Below are 16,841 nucleotides of genomic sequence, written 5' to 3'. Positions count from 1 at the left end.
TTGTAAGGCCCTTTGGATATGGAAATGTAAACCCAGAAGGCGAGTTGTTGGTGGACTTTTGCATGAGGAATCAAATTATTGTTGGAAACACATGGTTTAGGAAGAAGAACAGTCAGAAGATTACAAGGTATGGTTGGGGAGACAGACGAACAAAGACCATGACTGATTATATAATCATAGAGAAAGAACACCGGAAGAACCTTTTAGATGTAATAGCAATGCCTGAAGAAGCCTTTGGTGGAGATCATAGAGTTGTGATAGGAAAATTGAAAGTTGGAAAGATTGAAAAACCCCCATTAAGAAGAGAGAAAAGAATTGAAGTATGGAAGCTGAAGGAGAAAAGCATAGAAGAAGAATTTCAAAGGGAAATAATACCCTTGGTACCCAGGACGGAGGTGGGGAATGTTGAAGATGAATGGAAGATTTAAGGAAGCACTGGTTGGATGTGCAGAAAAGGTATGTGGTAGAACATCAGGAAATGTGAAAGACAAAGTGACGCACTGGTGGAATGATAGAGTAAAGATTAAAGTGAAGGAAAAGAAAATGGCATGAAAAGCACGGAAAACATCTAAGACTGAAGAAAGTAGAAGAAAATATGTGGAGGCAAAGAATTTGGCCAAGAAAGTAGTGGAGGAAGAAAAGAGGAAAAGCTGGGCCTTATTCACACAGAAATTGAGACATGATATGCAGGACAGCAAGAAATTACTGTATGGTATCTTAAGAAACAAAAAGAGAGATCAAGTAAACACCATATTTGTGAAGAATAAAGGTGGCATAATATTAACAAAGCCAGAAGAAATAAGAAATAGATGGAGAGAATATTTTCAGAAGCTGCTGACATAAGAACTGATGACAGTCATTCAATGGACGACCAGGAAAGGCAATTCGTTGATGAAGAAATGGATAAAGAAATTACAATGAATGAAATTAAAATGGCAGTAAGAAAGATGAAGAATGGAAAAACTGCTGGAATAGATGAAGTTTCAGTGGAGAAGATAAAGGCAGCTGGAGCTGTAGGCCTGCAGTGGACATATCGGGTTCACAGGAATGTCTGGGAGAATAAGGAGGTCCGTGAGAATTGGCAAAAAGGAATAATCATCCCAATTTTCAAGAAAAGAGATAAGAAAGTTCTGAAGAACTACAGGGGAAGTACTCTAATATCCCATGTTGCTAAGATAATGGAAAAGATACTGGAAAGTAGAATAAGGTTGAGGGTTGAGAATCAGATACAGGAAAATCAGTTTGGTTTCAAAAGTGGAAAGTCAACAATAGAGCCCATTTTCATTACGAGACAACTAATGGAAAAGCAATGGGAGTACGGGAATGATATGGTGATGACTTTCATTGACATTGAAAAGGCATATGACAGTGTCCCCAGGACTAAAGTTTGGGACAGTCTGGTGCAAAAAGGAATTGGACAGGGATTAATAAAAATGATCATGGCATTGTATAAGGAGTGTTGTAGTTGCGTGCAAGCACAAGTTGGCAGGACAAGTTGTTTCAAAATAACTAGTGGGCTGAGACAGGGAAGTGTTCTATCACCAATCCTGTTTACAATAGTAATGGATGACATCATGAGAACAGCAAAAGCAGCCTATGGAGGAAGAGAAATGAACATGATGTTATTTGCAGATGATATTGTGATTTGGGGAGAAGACGACAGGAAGGTTCAAGAACAGTTGAATGTGGTGAATGGGAAGATCGAAGAATGTGGATTGAAAATAAGTGTAGAAAAGAGTAAAACTCTTGTTATGACTAGAGGGGAGAAAGAAGGGAAAGGTCAGATTAGACTTGCAGACAAGCCCCTGGAAGTAGTGGAAATGTTCAAATACCTGGGGAGTGAATTAATGGAGAATGCTCGACTGGATGCTGAGATTAATAAGAGGATTCAAGCTGGAAGTTGTTTCTATCATAGTGTAAGAAACATGTTATGGGACAAAGATGTGCCAATGGAAGCAAAGGATACTATGTACAAGATGTATTACGTACCCATAACAACTTACGGAGCAGAAACTTGGACAATGACAAAGAAGGATGAGAGTCGAATACATGCAGCCGAAATGAAGTTCTTGAGGAGTATGATACAGAAGAGTAGAAGAGACAAAATAAGGAATGAGAAAATCCAGGAAGAAATTGGAGTGGAAAAAATGAATGATAGAATACAGAAGAGCCGACTAAGATGGTTTGGGCACATAAAGCGAATGAGTGACGAAAGAATGCCAAAAAAAGTGATGGAAATGCAAATCCAAGGAAGGAGAGGCCGTGGACGACCACGATTGAGATGGAAGGATACAATCCAACGCAGTATTATAGAAAGAAACCTGGACTGGGACACAGTGTTGGAGGAGGAGTGGTGGAAAGACCGAAGAAAGTGGAGAGGAACCATATTTGCCCCTACCCGGCTAAAGCTGGATAAAGGGAAACGATGATGATGATGATTATTATTATTTATTGTAATATTTTCATATTCTTTTTATTTTTTAGGTCATAAATGCTTGGATATGTTTAATGTTTTTAGGTCATAAACATCTGGGCCCTACTGATATTGCTATGGAAAACATTGATCCCTGCACCATCTGTAGTCCAAAGGTCTTGCACAAGCCGGTGAGCCGATCTAAAAGCACCTAAAAAGTAGAAAGCACCCATTTCATCCCCTTAGGGATGGAAGGTTTTCAAACTATTTCTTAGCGAGCAACTAACATTTAAGGGCAACCATCGTGTGAAATTTGAATTTTTGAAATCATGGGGGTTTCAAAGATACAGTGATCACAATTTTACAGGAAAGCTAAAATAATATTTTTCAGAGTTTGCTTAACTTGTCTGTTATTTTAATGAAAAGCTTTGTAAACTACTTTTGCATAAGGTAACACAAATTTTGACTTGGTGCCTTTTACTTTCAACTGACTAGGTTAGCTATTACTGCGCATAAAAGATAGTGTTTTGACCCTGGAAAAGAGCACAGAAAATATGGTAAACATACATCGAAATTTTAATTTGGTAAAAAAAATGGACACTGTCTCATTTAACTCCGGTGCACAAATCATAAGTATCATAAGCACTTGGGGAACTGGAACTGTAAACCAACGAAGATAATGGACTGAATTATGCAGACAAATTAGGGCTGTAGTCATCAATGTATCCCTCCAATACTTCTACTTTTTATGAACGATTTAAGTTTGAGGGGGCAAAAGTTCACATATGGGAAATGCTACTGAATAGAGCATCTTTCCATACCAGTACCGTTGACACGATTCCATTCACAACGAAGTTCAGATATACAATGAACCAATGACACTGAAAAATAAAAATAGGTAAATTATCCTGACAACTTTAATTTTTCTTCTCACCTATAGAATTAGGCCAGCTGAATATCGGTAAGGCTTTCTTAAGCTTTTGTGCACTTTCATGAAAAGATTACTCACCTGCAGACAAAAATTGTTCCCCACTGTTGTTGAAACTAATATCCCTTACAGCTTGGCGATGGCCATAATATGTACGAATACATCGTCGTTCCTTATACACTTCCCAAAGCTGAAAAACAAAACAAAAAAACAAATGCAAAATGAATTAGCATCCACCCATTTTAAATGTCTTCACAATAATGTTTCCAGAAATAAGCCCCTGGAAGATCTTTTCCAATGAAAAGAAAAGTCCAACATTTCTTAAATTCATAATTTCAGATTCATTGATGTGATAAAAATGCTGAACTGTGCTAACTATACTTTAGTCACAAATGCATGGAGAAAGAGATTTAAACCATTCAATTCTGAAAACCTACCTTGACTCTACAGTCCATACTACAGGACAGCAGCAGATGAGCATATTTTGGAAACCACCTAATAGCAGAAATACCTTTCGTATGACCTTGCCATGTGTGTATTTGTGCTTTAGGCAAGAAGCAACGTTCAGGTGGTGAATCTGATTTAAGATTTACACCGACATCTTGAGGTGGATGCAAGAAAGATCGTCCCTGGTAATCCACAGGATCCTTAACTGAAACGCAATGACAATTTCATGTAAATAGAATATTTGCTTTATTCTACAAGCTCAGACTTAAATAACACATTATTTACCCAGATTAGACTGTAAAAAGGCATTAGGTACAGTCTGTCCTTATTTTGTGTACTTAAGTTGTCTAATTCACTAATTAATGCATACAGAGTATTAATCACGTCTGCAATAATGAGTTCTGCAGTGTGCTGGTATATTGGAACACTGTAGGAATTGCCTTGATACAATCCAACATGAAAAATGGGTATGTATTTAGTCCACATGATGGGAGTTTTAAAATGATTACAGTATTTTATACTTGATACATCATATTCTGCTGAAGAATACAACTTCTGATGATTGACAAATAGCACAAAAAATTAAAATGCTCAGAAAATAAAATTGACCAGGTACCTGATTTCATTAATCATTTTACGCACATTTAAAAAAAAAATTAAAAGTTTTGCATCATCTACGGACTGAACAGATAATGGCATTCAATATAAAAGTGAAGGTGAAATATGTCGAGGTAACATATCTACTTGAATTTTTATCCCTTACCAGCCAAATGAACATATCAGTCTGTTCAAGAACATGGCATGCATTCCTAAGTTTGTATTATGCTTGTCTTCTTCAGCAATTTCTAATACACAGTACTCAATTCCCTTGTAGTAAAGCTGGAATACCTCCCCCACACTGTCAAGGTATTGTTGCTCCGACATGTTCCACTCTGTAATGGTGATTCTACCGTACATAATAAGTACTGAAGATAGTGTGAACTAACAATACATCCTAAACAGATAGTTTCAACTGATCCCAAAGTTTTTCTTTTCTTTTTTTTTTTTACAAGTTGCTTTATGCTGCACTGACACAGATAGGTCTTATGGCAAAGATAGGAAAGGGCTAGATAGTTTTAACTGATCCCAATTTTTTTTTTTTTTAATTTTTTTTTACAGGTTACCTTATGTTGAACCGATACAGATAGGTCTTATGGCCATGATGGGATAAGTGGGAAGGAAGTGCCTGTGGCCTTAATTAAGTTACAGCCCCCAGCATTTATCTGGTGTGAAAAAGGGAAAACATGAAAAAACATCTTCAGGGCTGCCAACAGTGGGGTTCAAACACTGATATGATTCCAGTGATTCCAAGTATATTCAATAGGGTTCATGTGTGGTGAGCAAGAAGCCACTTTAATTGTTTGATATAAACATTAAGAAGCCCGCCTGGTGGACATGACCATTAAAGCGTCAAGTCTCTATCGTTTGACATTGTAGTTAGGTGGTTCGAGTCCAATTAGTGGAAGAAATTTTAACCATCAGTTTAACTGGTAGTGTAGGGGAGATGGTGGTATATGATTTCTAATCATTAGATTGCTTGCTGAAAGCCTAGATTCAATTTCAAACCTCTCCGCAGTGTTCATATGGTGAGGATGTATGAAGCTGTTGATGGTAATTTATCCATTAGATGGAGACATTAATCCTTGAGCCGACCCCTTGGTATTATTCAACAGGAGTAGGCTATGTGCTGTCACTGGGTTTCGCTCTATCCCTATCTCATTATCATCATCCCACACCCAGACGAGCAGGCCACCTGTGAGCCTGTTGTTCCACTTCTGAACCGGCTCTTGAATACATTGCCAATCTTCTGCTGCCAGCAAGACATTGTCAGAATATAGGAGTGATTATGGATGTAGCAACTGGAGAGCCGAGATGATTTTATCCATACATAAGATGAATAAAAGTGACAAAAGGCTGATCCTTGGAGAGCACCAACTCAAAATGGGAACTGGAGTGACATTCCAGCTGGGCAGCGGATGATACAAGTGGAGTTTAGATAGAGCAGCTGTATCCAGCAGACATACTCTTCAGGGATGCCATGTGACTAAAGAGAATGCCAGATAAGTTTGTGTGGAATAAGGTTAAAGGTCTTCTCCTGGTCCAGGAAGTCAATACGGATTGACTTGTTATTTTTTTGCCAGCACCTTGCCATGAGCAATCAAGCCATGTGAGTGGAATCAATTGTGCCACATCCCTTCATGAATCCACACTAATCTATAGTGATGGTGACAGTACTCCATAGGCGCTTGCTTCTGCCAGGATATCATCAAGTTGGGTAGCCTTAAGATTTTTCATCTTTGACAAGGCTTCTTGTACTTTCAAAGGAGTGTTGAACATGACAGGTCCAAACATAGGTGGCACTCTTTGGATTGATGGATGTGAGAACTCCTCATTGCTAATCTTGGCAAAGTGATCAGGTATTTTCCACCATTAGATATGGCATGATCCTGTCATTGGTGCTCACTGTACCCACCAAGGTCAAGTCACAAAGATCCAAAACTAAGAGTCTGTGCTGAGGCGCGATGTTATCTGAAGGAATGACTTTGGCATTGACCACTCTCTTGAGTTCACAGTGGTGTAGTATCCAGTGGTGATGATGGTGGTGGTTGTCATGGTGGTTATTGTTTTAAGAGGAAGTACAAATGGGCAACCATGAAAAAATGGAAGGGGCCCAACACTTCAAAAAATGAAGGTATTGGCCAAAAGTAAGACAAGGGCCATGAAGAGTGTGAAAATGAAAAAATTCCTATGCCTCGCAAACCTGATACTGTCGGGCTCGGGAAGCAATGCCAGGAATGAGCTAAGGGCCCAATGGTCCCCGACCCACGCTCCCAAGTTAAGAGCCCCTGTGGCCTCTTTTAGTCATCTCATACGACAAAGCAGGGGATACCATGAATGTTATTCTACTGCCCCCATCCCCAGAGGGTTCTACAGCCTGCATTCTGAACGGGTTCCAGTGCATGGTTGTATCGAGAATGATGACAAATATGGAGTTATTCGTGAGGAGTTGGCAACAACTACACTTACATAAAAATATGTTGACCAAAATATCACTTATGAAACTTCATCCAATATTCTCTTTTTTTATGCTAGTTGCTTTACGTCGCACCGACACAGATAGGTCTTATGGCGACGATGGGATAGGAGAGGCCTAGGAGTTGGAAGGAAGCGGCCGTGGCCTTAATTAAGGTACAGCCCCAGCATTTGCCTGGTGTGAAAATGGGAAACCACGGAAAACCATCTTCAGGGCTGCCGATAGTGGGATTCAAACCTACTATCTCCCGGATGCAAGCTCACAGCCGCGCGCCTCTACGCGCACGACCAACTCGCCCGGTCCAATATTCTCTAATTTTAAACCAGGCTGAATGGTGGTGGAGGTGATCCTCATGTTAAGTTACTCAAAGGAACAATGGAAGAGGCCTGATCTATCAAAGAAAGAGGGTATCGGCAAAAGAAGGAGATCAGATCAAAAATTAGATGTATGGCTTTTCAGGCGTTTGCTCTATTAACCAGCATTTCGTCTTAGGCCTGACACTAGACTTGTCAGAGTGGGATGTGTCAGACCCTACCCACTTATGCTGGGGTGTATGCAGGTGAACTTATCAGAAGCCTCTTATGTGGCACAGTCTGATAACTGCATACGGGAGATAAAACTCCACAATGGAATTAATGCCTGCCTAGCAATTCCAAATGGTAATTCTAAATTCCCATGGAGGGAATTTAGAATTACCAAAAAGAAGGAGAAGCGCCAAGCAGTGTGGAAATTAAATACACCTAAGGTCTGGAAACCCAATACCGTCATGGTCAAAAGAGTACAACAGTTCACCAAGGGAGGTCAGGTAAGAATAATACAAATGAGAAGACTAGCACAAATACGTGAAAGCAATGTTAGATTTAGCCAGATGACCGGTGGTGGCCAACCTACTCTCCCAACCTGAAAGCCCCTGTGATGTACTCCTTTTAGAAGCTTCTTACAATAGGCAGGGGTAACCAGACTGAGTTGCTCAAACAGTAGCACTCCGTCATTCTGAGCACAAGTTGGCAGGTTCGATACCAACTCAGTCTGGTGGTAAATGAAGGTGCTCCTATTGATAGATCCATCAGCATGCGGAAGAACACTCCTGTAAACAAAATTCCAGCACTCTAACATCTCCAAAAACTTAAAAAGTAGTTAGCTGCATGTAAAACCAATACCATTAATGAAATTTGAAAGTTATTAACAAAATATCTCTTCCTTTAATTTATAGAATAAATCTGACATAAAGAATGTATGTTTCAAAAATAATCAAAAGTGAAAACCAGTACTGAAATTGAAAATGTATCAACTTCAATGCATAGTACAACTTGTACCCCCTGAGCTGCACCTCATTACCTTCATATCTCACTTTTGTACTTTACAAGATATTGCATTCTTTACGATGTCATAGATCAGTCTGTTATGGCTGCTTAGTGTTCTCTCTGCCTGACCTGACGTGTAGTTCGTCCCGATTAGACAGATGGCACCTCATGTAATGGAGGATTGCCAAAGCATTTCTTTCTAGCTTATCTTTGATTTGAGTTATCTCTGGTCTTTGGATAATAATGGCTTTAAAAGAAAAGATGGAGACGTTGGTCTACGAGATGACTATCTCGTACAAATGGTTGTACAAAAGGATTCAAACTTTATCTTGTATGACTCTCTTAGTTTAGTGTCAATGAATATGACTTCTCCAATCTCAAGGTATTTATCCTACTTATCCTTTCTTGGCTTGCCATAGTTACGCTGTTTGTTTTCTAAGAGATCCCTATTTAGTGTATAATGCTTTTATAATTTTGCTGCAGACTTATTTCACTGTCCTTCTTTTTCCTTCATGTCTGCTTGTTATGTAATCATTCCTACCTAGAGTGAAAGGTAGCACTGATCCGATTATTCGTGTGTGTGATGAGTTTGTTTGTGGTTTTGATTGGAGATTTTTTATTTCTCTACGTCTTCGACGTTTGGCTCAAGCTTATGTTCTGCATTATGGTTTAAGCTGATACTGTACGATACATGTTCGGCTTGGTGTGTGCGATATGAATACGTGTCATGCGGCGTGTATGTTATTTACGTTATGTGTTTTGACTGAGTGAGCCAGGCCTCTTTGTGGTGATCCAGGTATCTGATCTGTGCTCTCAGGTCAAGCTCATGAGCCGTTGACTGATTCACGTCATGCTGTTACGCATGTTTGGTCTCTGAGTGTGTATGGGTGTGGAATGGTTATTGGACCTGTGTTACTTTTCAGTATCTTATGGATATTTGCTTTAGTCATTATTCTTATTTTATCTCGTTATTGTTTCCGGCTTCCTCAGCCGATTAATATGTTTATTTTGGGATTTGCTATTTTACTTTATTGACTCATGTTTGTTTCCATCACTATGGCAACTCCTTCCTTACCTTCCTTGTGTTCCATATTTGTTTAGTTTTCTGCCAGCCTTGGTTCACTTGCATCTTTGATTCCTGGGGATGCAGTCTCTATGGAGATTGTTGGGAGCAATGTTTCTCTTTTGACAAAAAAAGACCTTGACTTTGTCTGGGGAGCCGTGATAATTTTATTGTGTGAAAGCTGTTACATTCAACTCATGATTGTATATGGTCCTTAAGAAAGAAATACTTTGGATCATGTTTTTAATTGCACTATCTGGTAATAAATAAAAATAATTGTATCACAGTTGTGACAGTGTAAGATTCTATAAGATTCATATTGATAAGTCAAGCGATTTGATTGTGATTGGAGTATCTTTACAAACCATGTATGTGAGTATTCGACTCCCTGCATTCCCTATTTATTTGTTTTATGCCTATATTCAAACCTTTTCTCTCTAGTTTATGTTAATAAACCTAATTCATTTAAATTGACCTCCGCTCTACGTTATTGTGTCTCTGCTTTGGGGACATGCCTTTTACACTTTGTTCTCTAGTCTAAGAGGTCTGGATTCAGCTCCAGGCAGTTTTTAGCCAGTTTCGACTGATCCAGAATAGGTAGGTGGTGTAAATGGTATACAGAACGTGGTTCGGTCGGTATGTTCCATCGAAAGATTGAATTTCGGTAAAGCAGAGCTGAATTCGTTCATGACCCAGATTTTCCTCACGTAGTGTTTGCACGTCATTGTCTGTGATTCATGTACTTCAAACCAACATAGTTTCTCTGTATGTATTTTTGTTACGTCCTGCACGTAACCTTCATGCTTTTATTTTGGTCTCCATTATTGTTTTATAATATTCTCCTTGTGCTGCCCCGCTTACTTTATCTGTAAACTATGGAGAATGAAAGTGAAACGATACCCAATAGTCCTCCCAGTGTTGAACCACATAAGAATAATTGTCGAAGGATTGTGCTTCCCCTCTATCCAGTGCAAATCGCAGCAATGCTGATATCGTGCTTGACAATTGTGGCAATCAACTTATCCCTGATACGAATATGAATGTTGTAGCCCAGATTTCCCATTCTGTTGCAAGTAGACCACCCTATTTCAGTCCTGCTTTGGACAAAGTTCGTAAAGGAACTTAAAATTCTCTGGAGAGGTAAAAGGACTTTCAGTTTTAGAGTTCTTGGAAAGGGTTGAAGACATAGCGACATGTACCTCAAAGTCCCTAGATCTATCTGTTCACGTCATTCCTGGTATATTAGAAGGTTGTGCTAGTAAATGGTTTTGGTTGCACACATAAAAAATTTGATGCTGGGCTGATTTCGCGAAAGAGCTTAAGGGGAGTTTGAGAGGCCTATCCTGCCAGTATTACATAAGCCAAGAATATGTTCCTATATTTTTGAAACCAACGAAGATACGACTCTGAATTTTTTACAGATGACATTTCTATATTATTTATGTGGACTGAAGCAAAATTAAAATATAGAAACTATAAGAACGAGATATATTAATTTTTTTAAAGGTGCCATTTTTTTACACAAAATATTTGTAGATGGACACCCCTTACTTCATGTCTATGGAAACCTGTGCTATGATTCTACTTCAGTAAGGACAGAAAGATATAATAAAGCATCTCACAAAGTTTCATGTATGTATCACAAGTAGTTTTTCAGATTCAGGAACATTAATTGTAAAAAAAGTCATTTTGAGAAAATCAGGTTTAAAACTTGAAATTATAAGAACTCACTCAGATGTTTAAATTAAGGCTCAAAATCACCCCGCAGCATAGTCATTATCCTTTTCCTCGTACCCCTCCTTCTCTAAAAACCTTTTCCTTCGCAATGACATTGCTGCTTTGGTGTTGAACTCTGCTGCACGCTGTGCCTTGGCAATTCTTAATTTGTCTAAATGTTGCAGTCCCTTCATAGTATGATGGCCAGAGTTGATGTTGAGATGCAATAACACACTTATTCTTCCCATGCTCCCACCATTGAATGTTAATAGAGAATCACTGACTCCCCATTTCTAAGTTCTTAACCCCACAAAATATATTTTTGGGCACTCAAGTCCAGATAATATTGTTGAAAGACTCGGGATTCTGAGTGTGAAAGTCTGGATGAGCTAGGTCTCTGTAGATTGGCTTGATATCTTCCATAACTGCTACAGGTATAAATTATTGTGCTCAAAATACTCTCCTGAAACTTCAGCCTTCCGGATCCCAGTTCTTCAAAATGTTTACCTAATTTAGATTCACTTGCACTGGTAGGGGGCGTGTCTGTCTTCTTGTTTGGTGTCACATTTTGACAATCTGTTTCTACACTGTTGGCGGATTCTACGTCATGTGAACCACATGTTCTTGTATTTTTAGTATGCTGGCTGTCACAAAACTTACGTTTCCCAAATAGACTAGCACTTCGAGGCATATTTATACTTTGTTTACCAAAATAAGTGCAATCAAACTACACAGAAGCACTTCCAGAGACACTAATTCACATGAAATTCAACATTCAATACACAAAAGCAAGCACAGCGGCAGACATATTCAAAACAGAATAGCAACGAAAATTGAGCACCGAGTATTCTCTATTGATAGGCGAAAACCACAGCCTTCTACGTGCAGTAGTTTCAGAAATATTCGTAAATAAAGAGATGCGTGTCCAAAATCAACCAGCCTGACGGATATGCAAGCAATGTTATAAAAATAAAATACTTCTAGCACTCGCACAGATATAAATTATATACCATATTAATCATTAAACACTAAATAATATTGTAGGACTTATTTTGAAAAATGTCAAAAAATTCACCGTTTTGCCTTTCAAACTCCCCTTAAGGTTAGGTTTGGCCTATCTGATATGGACTTCATCCTTAATCAAGAGATCCTTAGAAGAATGCAAGGTCAAGAAGAACCTATCGCCGAATACGCTACTGGTGTTCTAAACTTACTAAATCGTCTTGATGTTAGCGTCCACGAAGCGGAAATCTTCGACACTTTCTACCGTAATTTAGTCCCCTGTACAAGTTGTTCATAAAGAGGTCTGAGGTAAATTGCGTGGATGACATAATCAGTCTTTGTCATGAATTCGAGTCAACACTTCACCTGAACAATCTATATCAACCTCCTCCTCCTGCCGATACCTCTTTTCCTGACACCGCTTGCAGTACCGTGTTGAAATCTGTCCCCTTCGCTAGGTCGCCTACCCGTGTGCTATATGCTGATAGGTCTGTTGATCGCTTTGAATCACCTTGTTCCTCTGATCGCATAGTCTGGTGCCCTTCTAGATCAGAATTTATCTCATCGTAAGATGGCAAATTCGGTAAAGTGTTAGAACTGTGGGAAGAATGGACATGTTTTTAGACATTGTAACTCTAAGTCTTCTGTAAAGTGCAGTCAATGCGGCTTGTCTGCTGTGTTTTGCAACATCTGTGCGCGGTTCAATGCAAATAAGGGAAACTGACTTCGCACCAATTAACAGCCCACCGTTGGTGCCCAAGAACTGTTTAAATCATAGAATTTGTGGACTTCCTTCATCCTCACCCTGGGCCAAAGTTCTTTCTGGTTCACGCTCGGTGTACGCCCTACTAGGCACTGGGTTTTGTAGTTCCTTTGTAAATCAGTCTTTTGTAGAGGGAATTATCTTAAAGTACCTTTGAGATTGTGATTGCTCCGAGACTTACATGTCTGCCGATGGTCATCGTGTACATCTATAAGACGTGTCAGAATTTATATGAAAATTCATAATTTCTCCTGGAATTTCAATGTTGTCCCAGAGTTGACTGTTCCTCTCATTTTAGGTTCTGACTTCATGATAGCCACCTCCGACATCTGCAGATTAACACATTCACGCCCATCATCTGAGCGGCTATTTAAAGGGCTGGCCCAGCTATTCCAGCTGTTAGTGGCAGAGCAAACAACAACGAATTCTTTTCACAATAAGTTCTAAACGGAACAAGATATGGAAACAAAATTTTCCACATACCTTAATGAAGTCCTCTAGTATCTCTGTAGGGTGTGGTAGGTAGTGTCACACTTTCCTGGGTGAATGGGAACACTAAACATTCCAAAAAATAGCGTGTTTCACTAATAATTTTATTTTTGAAGCGCACTTTGCACCTTCTTCAGGGGAACTTATCTATGTTTGATGGTGGAAACTTTAAGAGAATATACTCTTTTCTCTTCGCATCTAACTTAAATGATGGGTCCTTGGCCGGTGCCATTTTTGGCGGCAAAATTGCAGGACGTTGACTTGGAGCTGATGACGTAGATGGAGCTGAGATTTCGGAGAGAGGTGACTGTACTTGTATGTCAGGTTCACTTTTTAGCCCGTTTGAGAATTGCCTGGTGTTCCTTTAGATCTTTTGGTACACCCCTATTCGACCGTATTGTTCCACATACGGCAGTGTTCTGTTCCTGTAATTGTTTCGCGAGTCAAACGCTATTTGTAATAATTGTCCATATAGACTGTATACCCCTGGCCAAGATAATTTTCAAGCAGCTGAAAAACTGTGCTTTGTAAATTCGCATTACTTGCATCATTTATATTGTCCCTACTTGCCATGGTTATACTTCAGAACGCGACTATACACACGCTTGTGCAATCACAAACCAACTACGCAGCTAGTTGTGCGAGCACTAGGTTGCCTTCAGAAACAAAACAATGAAAGTGCATTGGGAGGGAAAATCGCCGTGGCCATGTGGTTTTCGGTGAGTAGAAACATTCATAAGGATATCACTTTCATCTCTCTCGCACATATTTGTGACCAAAATAGATCCCAGCTGCGTAGGAACGGCTCGAGTTCAAGGTTGCGCTTATCCGAATTATTTTGGTTGGAGCCAAATTACAAATAGACAAATTGGAATGTTTTACCTCATCAATTTTAACAATTATAAATAAGTGTACAATAATTATAAATTGTGTTTTATCTTGCCAACATTTGTATATACTACGCAGAACTACCATCGAACTCAATATCATTTTAATATTAAGAAACCACTAGCGTATTTTACTAGGTGTAACTAGTCTGTTGTTATTTCGTTTAGGATAGGACTTTGTACGTGTTTTTAATGTATTCTTTCTTACATATTTTGTTCATAATTTCCAACCAGACGTCTGGTTTAATTTTGAGGTGCTTTGATATGACTGATGATGCCCCACATGGAGGGCGAAACATGTCTCCATTTTAACGATGTTTAACTAAAAATGTTAACATCCAGTAATGTATTGAATAGGTTGGAGTCCAATAAATTCTTTTATATTATTATTATTATCCGGGTTAACTCGGATACGGTCCACAGCATGGTCACGCGCTATAGGCAATAACTCGGATACAGGCGTGAATGTGTTAACTAACAATGACTCGTGTCTCAAGTCATGCCATGGTGCCCTTTATGAGTGGGAGTACAGCTAGCCTCAAAAGTTGGACAGTATTTATAATAAGACAGGATAGAAACATTTTTTTCTGCATAGTATTCCATAACCTGGTCCAAGTATACAATCATAATCCTTTTTAAAATTCTATACAATAAAGAAGCGTTTTGCTTCTTCTCCCAATAGTTTTACATATTCTTCCTAACAGTAAATAACAGATCAGTTGTTGATCTGCTGTTTCAGAAATCATATTGTTCTACTTTAAGGTGTGAATCAATTATGTTCCATAATATCAAAACATACTTTTTCAACATCATCATGATCATCATGATCATCATCATCATCATATCCATTTCCTCTGTCTATCTCCTTCAGGGTTGGGATGTTTATGATATCTCTCCATCTTACTCTATTCAACCACCATTGTTCCTTCTTAACTGGGTTCCAATCCAGGTTTCTTCTAATTATACTATTCTTGATCGTTTTCAACCAACAGTCTGGGTTTCCCTCTTGTTCTTCCTCCTATCTGTGTGTCTATCCGCTTCCTTCCCGTTTCCATCCTCTTAACATGTCCAAATCATTTAAGATTATCCCTCTTCATTCTGTTATAAAGCTTGTCCATTCTGATTTCCTTCCTGACGTCCTCATTTCTTACCCTGTCCTTTTTTGTTTTTCCTATCACACTTCAAAACCTTTCACTGGCCTGGATTTTATTTTTCTGTCCTTTTGTCAGTGTCCATGTCTCTGCTGAATATATAACCTCTTTACACTTCATTGTTACCTCCTTTCTTTACACCAGGTTTCTCACACTGTGGTAGAATGCATTTCCCAGTTGAATCATTTTAATGACCTTCATGTCCAGCCCTAGATCCTGCATCAGTTCACTTCCAAAGTACTTGAGGCTCTTTGTAATTTCAAGGTTTTGCCCCTTTATTTTTATAATACCTTTCCCTTCCCTGTCACCTATAATCAACACATTGTCCTACTCATTTCCACTCCATTATTTTCAATATCTCACTCAACATATTGAGTTGCCCCTGTACTACTTCTCTGTCTACTCTCTGCACCTACAATATCATCTGCAAATAGCATTATCTTCAGCTCCTTCACCCAATATCTTGCCTTTGTCTCTTTCACAATTTTGTCCAAAACTATTATGAATACCAATGGTGAAAGCACACTTCCCTGCCGTAGTCCAGTTTCATTCCAAAACCACTCTGTCCTCCCCACAGGTGTCTGGACAATGCTGCAAAAATTTTTGTACATTGCTTGCACATTCTTCACGTCACCACATCATCCGTCCGTCTCCATAGCGTAAGGGTTAGCATTATTAGCCGCCATCTTCAGGAGCCTTGGCTCGATTCCCGGTACTGTCAGAAATTTGAGAATGACGGGAGGGCACCTCCATTGGGGGTGTGCCTGAAAAGAGCTGCACCACTTTGGGATGAGGACATGGGTTTACCTGGCTTCATGGCTAAATAGCCATGCTAGACTTTGGTCCACAAGACCCCAGGTTCAAATCCCAGCCAGAGTGGGGATTTCAAACCACTGATTAATTTCAATGGCTCAGATGTTAGGTGTGTGTGCCGTCCTCATCGTTAGAATTCATCATAAATACAGCCCTATCTTCACAGATGTGCAGGTCGCCTATAAGGCGTCAACTCAAAAGACCTGCACCAAGCCCCTCTCGATGCCACATGCCATTAAAAATGATTGATCACATCATCATCATAACATTTATTTTCCAAATCCTTTCTATTGCATTACTTTCCATACCTTTGCTTTGGGTACACTAATAATAATAATAATGTTATTTGCTTTACGTCCCACTAACTACTTTTACGGTCTTCGGAGACGCTGAGGTGCCGGAATTTAGTCCCGCAGGAGTTCTTTTACGTGCCAGTAAATCTACCGACACGAGGCTGTCGTATTTGAGCACCTTCAAATACCACCGGACTGAGCCAGGATCGAACCTGCCAAGTTGGGGTTAGAATTCCAGCGCCTTAACCGTCTGAGCCACTCAGCCCGGCTTTGGGTACACTAACGTAAGCCTTTTCTAAATCAAGGAATGTCATCTCTTCTATGTTCCCAATGTTTTTCCATTAACCGCTGTCTACGGAAGATGCGGTCTAGTGTTAATCTTCCATTCTGAAAGCCATATTGCTTTTCTTGAAATGTCCTTCTACCATTATTCTCATTCACTTTTCTAGTACCCTTTCAATTACTTTTGTTACCTGAGATATGACAGGCATTTGGTACT

At 39.3% G+C, this 16,841-nt stretch overlaps 1 protein-coding gene across 1 annotated transcript in view; it reads right to left on the bottom strand.

The window, feature by feature from the left end:
• Positions 1 to 16,841, bottom strand: part of LOC136858415 (pre-mRNA-processing factor 17) — a 167,216-nt gene that overhangs the window by 67,350 nt on the left and 83,025 nt on the right. Inside the window, exons 5-6 of the mRNA XM_067137939.2 lie at positions 3,779 to 3,993; positions 3,423 to 3,531 (exon numbers count right to left, since the gene is read on the bottom strand). Of these exons, the coding sequence (XP_066994040.1) occupies positions 3,423 to 3,531; positions 3,779 to 3,993 (324 nt within the window). The remainder of the gene's footprint in view (positions 1 to 3,422; positions 3,532 to 3,778; positions 3,994 to 16,841) is intronic.

The sequence above is a fragment of the Anabrus simplex genome, chromosome 1 (assembly GCF_040414725.1).
Source record: "Anabrus simplex isolate iqAnaSimp1 chromosome 1, ASM4041472v1, whole genome shotgun sequence".
Lineage (NCBI taxonomy): Eukaryota > Metazoa > Arthropoda > Insecta > Orthoptera > Tettigoniidae > Anabrus > Anabrus simplex.
The sequence above is the reverse complement of the archived record's forward strand: the minus strand, read 5'-3'. Positions and strand labels throughout refer to the sequence as shown.